General features: G+C 36.8%; 3 protein-coding genes across 6 annotated transcripts in view; 1 reads left to right on the forward strand and 2 right to left on the reverse strand.

The window, feature by feature from the left end:
* Positions 1 to 3438: 3438 nt before the first annotated feature.
* LOC111433928 (WUSCHEL-related homeobox 9-like) lies at positions 3439 to 5417 on the forward strand. Its single transcript, XM_023071205.1, has 4 exons — positions 3439 to 3712; positions 3802 to 4608; positions 4916 to 5130; positions 5205 to 5417. The coding sequence occupies exons 1-4, from the start codon at positions 3574 to 3576 to the stop codon at positions 5208 to 5210; spliced, it is 1167 nt and encodes a 388-aa protein (XP_022926973.1). The 5' UTR covers positions 3439 to 3573; the 3' UTR covers positions 5211 to 5417.
* A 2448-nt stretch (positions 5418 to 7865) lies between these two features.
* LOC111433820 lies at positions 7866 to 9941 on the reverse strand. 4 transcript variants are annotated; one of them, XM_023071048.1, is made up of 2 exons: positions 9410 to 9940; positions 7866 to 8154 (listed from the first exon to the last, which is right to left on the reverse strand). In XM_023071048.1, exon 1 carries the CDS (start codon positions 9781 to 9783, stop codon positions 9430 to 9432), a length of 354 nt encoding a protein of 117 aa, XP_022926816.1. In that variant the 5' UTR covers positions 9784 to 9940; the 3' UTR covers positions 7866 to 8154; positions 9410 to 9429. The 4 variants fall into 4 exon arrangements, with proteins under 4 accessions (XP_022926816.1, XP_022926817.1, XP_022926819.1 ...); XM_023071049.1 differs by having other exon boundaries at positions 7882 to 8223; positions 9410 to 9941; XM_023071051.1 differs by lacking the exon at positions 7866 to 8154 and adding an exon at positions 8560 to 8906 and having other exon boundaries at positions 9410 to 9941.
* Positions 9942 to 10679: 738 nt separating this feature from the next.
* The window catches only part of LOC111433819 (28 kDa heat- and acid-stable phosphoprotein-like), a 3284-nt gene continuing 1108 nt past the window's right edge, over positions 10680 to 12855 (reverse strand). The window contains exons 2-8 of the mRNA XM_023071047.1: positions 12460 to 12497; positions 12076 to 12165; positions 11860 to 11940; positions 11740 to 11774; positions 11513 to 11598; positions 11064 to 11129; positions 10680 to 10972 (exon numbers count right to left, since the gene is read on the reverse strand). Of these exons, the coding sequence (XP_022926815.1) occupies positions 10938 to 10972; positions 11064 to 11129; positions 11513 to 11598; positions 11740 to 11774; positions 11860 to 11940; positions 12076 to 12165; positions 12460 to 12497 (431 nt within the window). The 3' untranslated portion in view covers positions 10680 to 10937. The remainder of the gene's footprint in view (positions 10973 to 11063; positions 11130 to 11512; positions 11599 to 11739; positions 11775 to 11859; positions 11941 to 12075; positions 12166 to 12459; positions 12498 to 12855) is intronic.

The raw sequence follows: 12855 nt of genomic DNA on the forward strand, positions 1-12855 counted from the left end.
TTTTTTTTTTTTTTTTTTTTTTTTTTTTTTTTTTTTTTTTTTTTTTTTTTTTTTTCTCTTCTTCTTGGAATTAATAATTAATTTAATGGGTTTTTTTTTTCTTGAAAAAAAAGGCAAATGTAATTAAGACGTATTTATAGAAAATCGTTACCCTTTAATTTCCCAAGGTGATGCCTCCTTGATTCGCGCGGATATATATGGTAGCAATTGGATATAATTTTGAGTTTTTTTATAAATATTATATTATAATATAAAAAGTCTACGGGAGGTAGGTGATAATTAATTAACCTACACTTTTGTTTATTATAATATAATTATGTTTTTCTAATTCATACAATATAATAAAATACAATTATTTTTATTTCTTAGCATTTTTTTTTGTTAATACAATTAGTAAATATGCTTGTTTTTAATTTTAGAGAATAGAAAAGTTTGATGGATACATAGTTAGGGTATATTTAGAGAGGGTTGAAAATGGTATATTTTGTCGTGGAACTAACCATGGCGATGGTTACTCTAATGGGCTTCTACTTTAAATTGGAGATTAGGGTCGAGATTCGAACTTCCAACGCTTGAAAATAGATTGTATTGAACTTACAAAATCATTAATAGTCCCATAATGTCTACCGGTTGGCCTAGTGATAAGAAAAAGTCACGTAAATAATAAATGACATAGAACAAATAGATTTAAGTAACGATCACTACCTACCAAAAACTTTGATATCCTACTCGATATATTGACACTCAAATGTAGTAAGATTAGATAGTAATTCCGTGAAAATAACTAAAGTATGTGTAAGTTAGTCAAGCACCCACGAATATCCAAAAAAAATCATCAATAGTGTCTAGACTTTTATTTATTTATTTATTTATTTTTAAACGTTGAACAACATGGAGAGGTACCTTATAGTTGTCTAAATTATTAGATTATACGTATGAAATGGGTACGCAAGATCCCACGTCAATTAGACAAGCATTTTAATCTTTTAAGGAAAAGTGTAAAGAAAACAATATACGTAAACGGTGGGTTTGGGCTGTTATAAATGATATCAAAGCCAGTCATCATCGAGTGGTATTTCCGTGAGGATGCTGGGCATCTAAGAAATGTGGATTGTGAGATACTACATTGATTAAAGAGGGGAACGAAACAATATTTATAAAGGTGTATTGGAGGAGAAGTCGAAAAAGTGTTGTCACGTAATGGTGGTTTGGGTTGGGTCCCAAAAGTCCCAAAAGTTTCAGTGCCAGTAGAAGATGGAGAAGATTAATTAGGGCGTAAAAGGGTATTATATTTATATAGGTAATGGTGGTGGTTTGGGAGGGTGCAGGAGGAAGAGGAAGAGCAAGAAGAAGAAGAGCATGGGGAGTGAAGAAAAAGCAATTAATCAAAGCATGTTATGTGTATTTAGTGCATGCACGTTAGCATTTACTGGCTTCCTTCTGTTTGCCGCAAATTCAGCTTAGCCACACCGCACCACACCACACCACACTCCCCTTTTCCTTAATAATCAAAATTTGGTTGCAAACCCAGAGGCATAATGGAGGTGAAGGAATTGATGGTGGGGCTGAAGGGTTTCCATTTAAGAAGCAAGCAAACCAAAGGGAAGAGTTGAGAAGGGAGGATGAAAGAAGGATGGAAAAAGGCAAACAACATTACGTGTAGAAATGGGGCTAATAAAAGAAGGGGAAGGGGAAGGGGAAGGGGAAGGGCAAGGGAATGGGAGGCTTTGTACGATTCAGACATTCAATCAAAAACTGGAAAACCCAACCCATTAGTACCCAATTTAAGTCCACTTCCACTTCCTAAAATTGTTTTGTCCTTAGTTTCTGCTAACTTTACTCTCTGTCTCCCTCAAATATACACACACCCCGGTTAAAGTCACGAAAGCTTATTCCCAAAAACACGAAATAACTTTGAACGGAATAAATTAAATGAAGAGGAGGAGAGGATTCTTTGTTTTGACACCACATTTGGTATCAGAGTCACAGAATATAGGCACCCTCAGGGCCCCCTCTGCTCCTCTCATTGCCCTACTACTACTACTTCACACTCTCAATGCCATTCATTCATACCTAAATAAACAAACCATATATACATCAGCATTTTTTCTAATAAAAAAAATTAAATAATTATCAAACGAGTTGATCGGATAAGATTAATATATTAAGGGAGGGAGGGAGATGGGTGGCACCGGATGATGAGGTTAGCATGTCGGAATTGCAGCGACACCAATTCATTTCCACCTCTTTTTGCATGGGAAGTTGAAACAGAAATGGTTTGAAACACATGTGGAGATTAGGGTTTTGAGACACGAATGGATTTAATCTCGTCATCTTCTTCCCCCACAAATTCGAAACTTTGTTTTTGTTTTCCCCTTCTAATTTACGTCATATATAAACTCCCATGATGTTGCATTAAATTCATTCATGTAATAGTAGTAATAAGAATAATGTTATACTAAGAAGCATGCCCATAGCCCATACCCCATACCCCATAACCTTCTATCCAGTGACTCTTTCTCTTTCTTTCTCTCTGTGTATTACCTCTGCAAACTGCCACTCCGCCACTGTGTGTGTTGCGTGCAAGCTTTGGTAGTGAAAACTCTCTTTCACTTAATGGTACGATTTTCACTACGCCTACTCCTCCCTCATCATCCTATGCCAACAATGTTATGAAACCAATTTATTTATTTTCCTAAAAAAGGTAAGTGAAGAGTTAATTAAAAACATAAAAACAGAGAAAATAAATAATAATCCCTCGAGTCAATCCAAAACTCGCCTTACCCACAAACACCATTATGCTCATCTTCCAATCAAAATCAGACCTTCAATTCATATTCCTATTGACTTTGAAAAAAGCCCTTCTCTTGTTCTTCTCACCCCTTATTTATGTTTTGCAACAACCTTTTGTATTACAATAATCCCAGCACTTAATTTCTTTACCCTCTCCCCTATTTAATACCCTTCAATTGGAAAAATAGATAATATAGAAACTCATCAGAACAACCCACTTCTATAAAGCTGTGTGTTACGAAGCTTTGGCTTTAACACCCCCTTCTCTCTCTGTCACCCTCTGAGAAAGATTCTAATTTAGCCCCCAACATCCATTTTTTCCCCTGTTCCATTTGCTTCTTATCCTCAGCAACTTTTTTTTTTTTTTTTTTTTTTAAATTAAAAATTCAGCAAAAAAGGGTTTCAGTTTGTAATAATGAAAAAAGCTCCAAGTACTTTTGCTCCTCTTTTGACCTAAACCCTTCTTTGATTCATCCACTTGTGTTTTAAACTCTGTAACAGGCGATTCCTGTTGTGGGGTTTTAAAAAAATTATATCTTTCATCTCTGTTGTCAAATTAAATGTTGGCTTAGGGAGATGGGACTCTTTTTTTTTTTTTTTTTTTTAATTAAAAAAAAACAAAAAAAAAAGGGTAGTTGAGTAGGCTATAAAGTGGAGATGGTGCATCTAGGTTGAAGAGGGTGTTCAGAGTTGAGTATCATAGGCAACCAAAAGCCTTTCTTTTTGTTTGTTTGTTTGTTTGTTTGATTCTGGTGTTTGTGTTATTATTCCTTTATCCTCATGGCTTCCTCAAACAGACACTGGCCTAGCATGTTCAAGTCCAAGCCCTGCAATTCTCACCACCAATGGCAGCATGACATCAACCCAAATCTCTCTTCTTCCACTGCCACTTGCCTCAGATCTGCTCCTTATGCTACAGGTTCTTCTTCTTGTTGGTCCATTTTGTGTTGTATTTGTTCATATGTTTTAGAATTTGATTGATTTGTGTGTGTGTTTTTTTGTCTACAGTTGGTGGGTGTGAAGAGAGGAGTCCAGAGCCAAAACCAAGATGGAATCCAAAACCAGAACAAATTCGGATTCTTGAAGCAATTTTCAATTCCGGGATGGTGAATCCTCCAAGAGATGAAATTAGAAAAATTAGAGCTCAATTGCAGGAGTATGGACAAGTGGGTGATGCTAATGTTTTTTATTGGTTTCAAAACAGAAAATCAAGAAGCAAAAGCAAACTCCGCCATATCCAAAACTCCAAATCTAATAATAATCACAATTCCCAAACCACCACTGCTCCTTTACCATCTCCTATTCCTCCCATCGCCACTGCCACCATCACCACCGCCGCCGCCGCCGCCACAACTTGTTCTTCCTCTTCTTCTTCCGACAAATCTTCTCCAATATCAGCACCCATCAAAACTTTTAGCTCCAATTCAATGACCCAGAACTACCTTCCACAACTCACCAACGAGCTCATGCCTGAACCCTTTTTCTTCCCGGTGTCACAGACCGGCGGCGGTGGCAGCGGTGGAAGCTCTAATTTGAGTCAAGGGTTTTGCTTGTCGGAGCTTTGTAGTGTAGTGCAGCAAGTGCCTGAAGATGGGGTTGTTGGGCCTTGCACAAGCCTGTTGCTGAGTGAGATTATGAACCCAACTGAGGCTTCAAAAAAAGATTTGGATGAGGACAAGATCACGGTGAAGTTGCCGCCTCCATTCATGAATTATCATCCTGTTTTCACTCCCTCCACTGATAACATTCTTCCACCAACCACTATTTCCACCGCCCTCACCACTCTCCCACCTCCTTCCCATACAATTCATCAAGGTAAAGTTATTAAAGTAACCAGTTTTAAGTCAATTATGGTTGCATGACTTTTGGGTAACTCTCCTTTTTGGTTTATCTCTTAGAAGGAAGGATTTTGTGAAATGGGTTGAAACGTAAAGCAAAAAGGGGTTTAAAAAAGTAAATAAAAATGAAAACTTGATTGAAATTTATGATATATGAACAAATAGGGTTATGATGAGTGTGGTGTTGGATGGACGTGTGCATGGGTTTGAGGCACCCTTGACCTACACTAAAAAAATATTTCTTTTTTAAAAAAAGAAGAGAAGGAGTGATCGTGTGTTTGCAGGTGTAGGTGAAGTTTATGGATTAGGTCAAAGCTGTGTAGGGAAGTCAACAGTGTTCATCAATGGTGTGGCGTTCGAGGTGGGTTCTGGTGCGTTCAATGTCCGGGAGGCTTTTGGTGATGAAGCTGTTCTGCTTCACTCCTCTGGTCAGCCTGTTCTCACTAATGAATGGGGCCTCACTCTCCACTCACTCCAACATGGCGCCTCTTATTATCTTGTTAGTTCCATCATATGCCTCTCTTGCCTTTCTTCTATACCTTTCTTGTTTTGATATTGTGTTCGTATTTGCAGATATAAAGAAGATTTGAAAGTGGAGGAGGAACCAGCAGGGAATGGAAGAACGTAGCTGTGGTGTATGATTAGCTTAGGGTTTGAATTTGAGTGTTTGTGAGAGCTGTTATCATATCTATATGAGGCAATGTAATTTGAATATTTGGTTTGAATGGACCTGTTATTAGATCTATGTGTTGTTTCATGAGAAATGAAGAGACCCAAATTTGATGATATCATTGATCATAAACTCCGCCAGCTTTTTAGGGTTGTTTTGCTTCTTTATAGCTTTGCAGTTTGGGTTTCAAATCAAACATAAACCAGCCCAATTTCTGTTCAAATTGCCAACTTTGTTTGTGGTCAAAACAAATGGCTTTGTACTTCCCTTACTTTTTTGGTTCACCTCTTCTTAAACTTTCAACCACTATCTTCTCTTAGTAACCGCTGTAATTACTGAGCCTTTTCTATCAAATTCATAACTTTTGCTTTCTTGCTTGTTTCCCCCAAAGGATATTCTTGTATCCACCTAGCATCAATAACCAGTGTATGAGCTTATACTGTGGATCAAAAAGCAAGTCTCTAACAAGCTCTCTCTTGCTAATGAAACAGTGTAATAAGGTCAAGTTTAAGCATCTACTAAGGTCAAGTTTTGGCCTTGCCTATTTTGATCTTCAATCTTCAATTTCATTCATTTATACATTAACCTTAGATACACCATAGATTGCACATGAAACCCAAAGTTGTATTGCGGTAGAAGAGAAAAGAGAAGGGATATGAGGGGAATATGTGGGAGTGGATATGAGGGGCTTAGGGATTGAGTTGAAAAGAAAAGAGAGGGAATGAAGATAGGGGCAGAGAATCAGAGGAAGTGTCTTGAAAGGGAAAGGAATTGATGTTTCGAAGAAACGGGAGAAGAAGAGGAAGAAGAAGACGAAGAATAATAAAAAGAAAAAAGAACAGTGTTTTTGTCTGGTGCTGATTTGAACCAACAGTTGGACGACACATATTACCCACAGGGTTTCATTTCGAACATTTGTTACGTGCACACACCTTCCAACAGTGAGATTGGATATTTGACTGACTGATTTTGATATAACACAAACCCCCCCTCTCTCTCTCTCTCTTTCTCTTCTTTTTTATACCTTTTAGGAATGAACCCATCACCTTTGATCATCATCATTATTATGATGCCCCGTACCATATCCCTCTTCTCCACCAGCTGCACCTCAATACTATACTGCTGCAGCAAGTCTGCAACTTTCTGGGGTTTGTGTGACTAGAAAAAAACAAAGAAAAAAGGGAACTTTTTGGTGGGTTGGGTTGGGTTTGGTTTAGTTTAGGATGGAAGAGTAGAGAGAGAGAGAGAGGTCATCCAGATGAAATGAGTATTATTTGGATTTGGGATTTGGATTTTGGCAGTAGAACAGTCGTGTTCATTGGATTGTTCTTCCATATTCTGCCACATTTTGCTGCAACTTTGGACCCCTTTCCTTTCTCTTCGCTTTGTCGTCTTCCCTCTTATCTCTTCGATTCTGTTTCTGTTTCTGTTTCTGCTTCTGCCTTTCTTCATAACTTCAAATTTTGTACAGATATGATGTGAATTATGATCTTTTAGTTGGACCCACAGTGTTTTTTTTGACTATTTCTCTCACTCCCATAACTTTTCTGCTTCCATTTCTAATATTATCATCCCATATTTTTAGAATCTCTCTTTTTTTCTCTTTCTTTTCTTGGGATGTTACACTCAAGTGATAACCATAATTCTTTATATCTTATGCACCATTCATAAGATATGTTAAAAGAAAAGTTAACTACTTTTGGAATAAATTAATTACTCATCGAAATTATGTTAACTTTTCTTTCTAGACACAGGAGGTGGAGGTGAGAATAGACTAGAGACTGGAAACATTTTCCTTTTATGTACATGTGCTTTTGTTGTTAAGAATTTAAACGGGTTACTTTGAGTGTAAATAACATGATTCACATGTTTTACTTATCATGTCCGAGAATGTTGTGTTTTATGGTTGGTTTTCAAAGCAAATTATCCTTGTCAATAGTAACTCTTGTGATTCGAGTCATTGAGGAGCAGGTGTTCCAAGTGATAACTAAAGAAATATCCAGCTAATATCCTATGCCCACGACAGCACCGAGGGGAGATTTGAAAACGAAAAAAATCAAGTGATTGAACCTCTACTGGCTCAAGGTTCGCTTAATGCTACCAAGTGTAGCTAAAGTTGAGGTGAAACTAGAAAAGTACATAACCAAGTGAGTGAATGAATGAACCTACTTACTTCCCTATTATCCCATCTCAAACCAGTAAATTGAAACCTTTTACATTTCAAAGGCTAAAAATCTATCATTTGCCACCGGTTGGCATCCCAGGTAGCTACGCTCTGAGTGAGCCTATGGAGCTCGCTAATGAAGATTACCAACAACTGTGTAATTGCGCTACTGTGATGATGCGCATTCACAACCAGGCAGACCTTCGTCACCTTCCGTGTGCAACAATCGAAGTTGCAGCTGATTTTGCTGAACAAGGAACAACTCCATTTTAGAAACCTTAGCTATTGAGGTCTTAAGTTCTTAGTCAGTTTTATCAAGTCCTGAGTAGGAAAAACTTGAGATTGAAGTGATACCCAGCAGCCTTGCCTAAGAAAACAAACGAGTCACTTGGATGTCGTGTAGTATAAACCTCTGATACGTCGGCTAATAGGTCGACATGTATAAATTAACTCAGACAACAAGTGACAATATACCATAAATTTTACACTCGCTATGAAACCGTGTGTGAAAAAGGTCAACTTTACAAAATGGTAATATCAAAACTAAGAGAAACGGAAGCAGAATGCACAATATTTGCAGAAAGGGTGATTTCTCCATCCAGTATCAACTCTTTCTGAAGAGTAACAGCGTCTGGACTCCCAGCACGGTCCACCACAGCAGTGGCAGTGTGCGAAGATGGTTTATTCTTCTGGAAGGCACAATGAAAGCAATTATTCATAGTTCTCCAACTCCAATCAACAAAGTTATTCCTTGAGTTCTTCAATGAATGTGCATCAAAATCAGATGACAATTAAGCAGCAATATTCATCAAAGTCCATGAATTTCGGTGCATGAAACACAATATCCAGAAGTGGCTAATTTCACAGGAAATTAAAGACGGGAGCTACCATTAAACAAAACAGCTTCTAGAGATTTTCTAAATTCATGGATTGTACTGATCACCAAATAAATTAAGTCAGATGCATCGCTCAGAGAGACCTAATAAAAATCTCATCTCACAGTACTTACTGCGAGCTATGTCTTTTCATAAGAAACCAGCTTCATTGATAAATTTCAAAAGAAATATACAGAAATACAAAAGCACAAAACAGCCTATAAAATCCATGTAGCTATAAAAGTTTCTCTAATTAGTTATGATCAAAGATATAGGAAGCCACAAAGATATCAAAGTCTCAAACATCTCCCCTAGAAGACTTCATACCACACTTTTGGAAATTATTTTGCTACTTTCTACTCAGACTCCTCATCTGAATGGAACAACGACCACTTATCCAGAGAACCTTCCTCTTGTCCTTAAACTTCTTGCCATTCCACATTTGGGGAGAAAAGAAATCTATTTGGTAAGTTACTTGGCCGAACATAGCAAAGGTCCAAAAGGTCAAAAAGAAATTCTCATCACAACATCTAGTGTCTGAATAAATGGCAGGCACGTTCCACATTTCTGCCTACACAAACACTCCAGTTGGTAAGGTATAAAGGAAATAGTTACTTATTTGAATAACCTCATTTGTATTGATCTGCCGGAAATAAACTGACAGAGATATTATAAAGGGAAGAATTCCTCATATCGTGTTATGATTGTTTATAAATGTATCCTGAACTCGATGAAGAAACTTGGCTTTGGCTATAAGTTGAGAAAATTCTGTAAATATAGTGATGGAAGCTACGCATACAGAAATTTCCATTCACAGAAAAGCACCCACTGGTTACCAATCATGCTTCAGCACCAGACCTCCTTCACAATCAAACCTTATACCAATTGGCATTGCCAGAGTACGTGAAACCATTTCAAGGATCTCGGAGCATGAATGAGAAAGCCCGTTCTCACTCACAAGCTCCAAAATTCGTTCTTAGCAATCAAATGATATCAATAAAGGATTATTAGAAAACCCATCATCAAGAATTCGATAAAGGCGTTAATGCGAATGAAAGACAACACACACCTAAATCCAAAGGCAAAAGGTCAAGGACGAGCTTCACGTGCAGTATTGGAAGCGGAGGAGGCAGGCGAATTCGAATCGTCCTGGCGAGAGGGCAGAGGATTGGAACCCTTAATAACCCAACCAAGAGCGAAGAAGGAGATCCCAGCAAGTATAGCAGTCCCCCAAGCGTGTGAGTACCATTTACTGTACTGTCTAATGGCAAACCTCCATTGATCTCGAAGCGTAGCAGGGTCGGGATTGTGGATCTCCGGTGGGTTCGGAAACCGGACTCTTTGGCCTGTGGATTCGGCCTTGGGGCCACCGCTACTGATTTCATTCATAGTTTTAAGTTGAGAAGAAGAAGGATTCCCAGATGGAGGGTTGGAGTCCGTCATGATGGCGCGCAGGAATTTCCCGGCAAAAAAACACTTCTCTATCCTCAGCTATCAATCCTTCAGCTTCAGCATCGACAAAATCGTCGAACTCGCTCTCCTTTTTCCGGCTTTCCCATGTACGGCCGGGTGGCGCTTAATTTACCGGACAAAATCCCAATTTAACCCTAAACTTAAAACTTTTTTTCATTTTTTGACAAATGAACTCTTAATTTCGTCCAAATGTATTTTAAATTTTGATTAAGACTTTAAATAACTATTTTTATTTTTATTTTCAAAGTCACAATATACTGTCATTTAAAAAATCTATATTTAATTCAAAATTAATGGAGCTTCAATGAAATTTGTTTATTCAATTCTTAATTTTGTGTAAATTCCAATTTAATTTTAGTAAATGCTGAGCTTGTGTTGAAATCAATGATTTTTGAGAGATTTGAATTATTATTTTTTTTTGGTTAAAATTTAGGAGGAATTTAGAGAAAATTGAACCAAATAAAAATAACAATATACGTCTAAGTTTAGAAATATATTAAAATTTCAGAATAAAAATTAATAGAACTTAAACCAATTCAAGATAAAAAATTAAAAAAAAAATTTATCATTTTTGGAAAACTTTGTAAGAAAAAAAAAATCATCAATTCATAGATCATTGACCAATAGGTTCGAGATTTGAATTTTCCACAAAAACGTCCGTTTCCCCCGAGTTGCGTGAAGAAGCAGAAGGTATTAAAAAGGTGCCTAGCAATGGATATCCCAACCACAAACAAATAGACAAAAACCCATTTATTCTTGATATGCACAGATATATTTGACCAAATCATATCAGCAGAGCATTCGAGACCAATATTTAAAGAAGAAGAAGGAAAAATATTCCAAAGTGATAAGAAAGGCATAGAGAATAAAGGTGAACCTAATATTGAAGTCACATTGAATGGAACTTCTTATACTGAGGAAGATATCATCAGAAGTATTCTTTGCATAAATGAAAAATGACATAGTATTACGGTCACTTCTGTGCCAAAGAGGAGAATAATACTTGGTTGCACGGTCACAGACATCGAACAACAATATCAGTCTACGCAAACTAGAAAGTAAAGTTGTAGATATTACATATTGCTCCTCCCAGTGAGAAGAGGAGCTCGAATGGTTCCTGGAGCTCATTTGCGAGCTTCTGCTTTCTTCTGTTCTTTGGCTGAAAGTGAGGGAGAGTGTCAGTTTCAATAAGTCAGGTCTTACGGGGAAATATAACTATACAAACTACGGTGCTTTGTTGTATATATTACCAGCCTTTTCTTCTTCTCTCTTTTTAGCAGCTTCTGCCCTTTGTTGACGAATAAGAGTCAAACGTTCTGCATAGCATACAGTGAAATAAAATTTCAATATCAGACACTCTAATCAATGTCCTGCCTTCAAATTTGTTCAGAACACTCTGGCAAATAATAGTTGTTCCAGGACTTGGCATTGGCTCCCCATGATACTATCAAAGTACATTTTGAACTAAATTTATAAAATTTTAGAGATGCAGGGCACATAATAGTGAATATAATCGAAGTGTAGCTGCAGGAGATCATTTTGAGCATTCCTCTATGTTTTTCCCATTTAACTCGGGGAAAGAATAAAAAGAAAAGGAACATTATTATCTCGGATGACAGATCGAAAATAAAAAGGATTCTATCCTCAGAAAATAGAACACATACTTAAACCAAAGAACTGATCATTGAAGAAAACTTACCTAAATCCTTCTTAGCTTGTTCAGTTTTCCCTTGTTCTTGAAGCCTCATGTATCGCTCATGAGCCTTTTGTTTTTCTATCTCCTCTCTGGGAAAGCAAAGAAAACAAAATTTTATAAGTGATGTCCATACCTATAACATTGCCAGATTTGTTTCCAGAATAAGAATCATAGAAATTTAAGTACGTATTAGATATTCTTTACAACAATGAAAATATACTTGTAACAACCTTTCACGCCTTGAAAGTTCAGTTGTTTTCCCAATCTGCAAAATGAAGTGAAATTACACAACTACTGTATAATAATGTTCAAATTGCAAAACCATATGCGAGGATGATTATAAAACTTACATCAATATCTCTAGCTTTCAAGGTTTTTGGCTTTACCAAGTTAGGATTTTCAATCTCAATAATACCTTGAGTGCCTTTCCTCTGGCAGAATTTGACAACAAAATAAAAGTGATTTAGTTCCGCTCAGCTAAAATAAAAAACAGCAAAAGATATAGAAATTTAGGCTTGGAGATTAAGACAAAAAAAAAATAAATAAATAAGTGACTGAATACAAACTCTAGGCTGGTCTCCCTGATCATCAGATTCATCCCCAGATTCTTGTTCAGATCCTTCCTCATTTTCTTCCTCCTTGTGTTCAGCTTCTACCTACAATACTATATTGAATACCTCATGTGCACAAAAATGAGTAAAATAGTAAGAACAAGACCATGCAGTTGATGAAGCAGCTCGGTTACTGAAGTAAAAATTGTAACACAACAGTGTATTATCCATCCTCAATTGGATAAAACAACTGCCGTATTATAGGACACATGCAGATCATATCTTGGCTTAAAAGCTTCTTTGGAGATTATATTGTTGGAAGATGAGAATGGTAGTGGGAACTTCGTGTGTGCGTGTCTTGAATCTTGAGAAACAGAGAGAGAGAGAGAGAGAGAGAACCTGTCTAAACGTGCGTGGACGAGAGGAAGTTCCAGCAACTACAATTAATGCAGAAACTGTAGTTAGCAATGCAAATTTAAGGCATCTTAATCCTTCTCAACAATGAACTCTATAGTTTTGATGTAGTCTTTCAACACGAAAATCTTAAGAACGGAAGATTCTAATCCCAAACGTGTTTACACAATGCGTTGAAAACAAAATTTGGGTTTTGCTTTAAATTGACGCCATCCATATCTCCCATATTTTACTAGTTTTAAGAAGTAATCCAAAGCAAAACGCGTTCAACTCTGCAGTAGAAGAAAATCGTGCAAGACTCTTCATTTAGATTACAACAGATTAAGACTCAACTTTTTTTAGAGCAAAAAAAAAAAAAAAAAAAAAAAAAAAAAAAAAAAA

Source organism: Cucurbita moschata, unplaced genomic scaffold (genome assembly GCF_002738365.1).
Source record: "Cucurbita moschata cultivar Rifu unplaced genomic scaffold, Cmos_1.0 Cmo_Scf00043, whole genome shotgun sequence".
Lineage (NCBI taxonomy): Eukaryota > Viridiplantae > Streptophyta > Magnoliopsida > Cucurbitales > Cucurbitaceae > Cucurbita > Cucurbita moschata.

Bases quoted from the DNA above. Each gene is read 5' to 3' on its own strand.
- LOC111433928 (XM_023071205.1), top strand. From the start codon at position 3,574: ATGGCTTCCTCAAACAGACACTGGCCTAGCATGTTCAAGTCCAAGCCC. The intron at 3,713-3,801 runs GTTCTTCTTCTT...TTTTGTCTACAG, and splicing joins ATCTGCTCCTTATGCTACAG to TTGGTGGGTGTGAAGAGAGG. The intron at 4,609-4,915 runs GTAAAGTTATTA...GTGTGTTTGCAG, and splicing joins TTCCCATACAATTCATCAAG to GTGTAGGTGAAGTTTATGGA.
- LOC111433820 (XM_023071048.1), bottom strand. From the start codon at position 9,783: ATGACGGACTCCAACCCTCCATCTGGGAATCCTTCTTCTTCTCAACTT.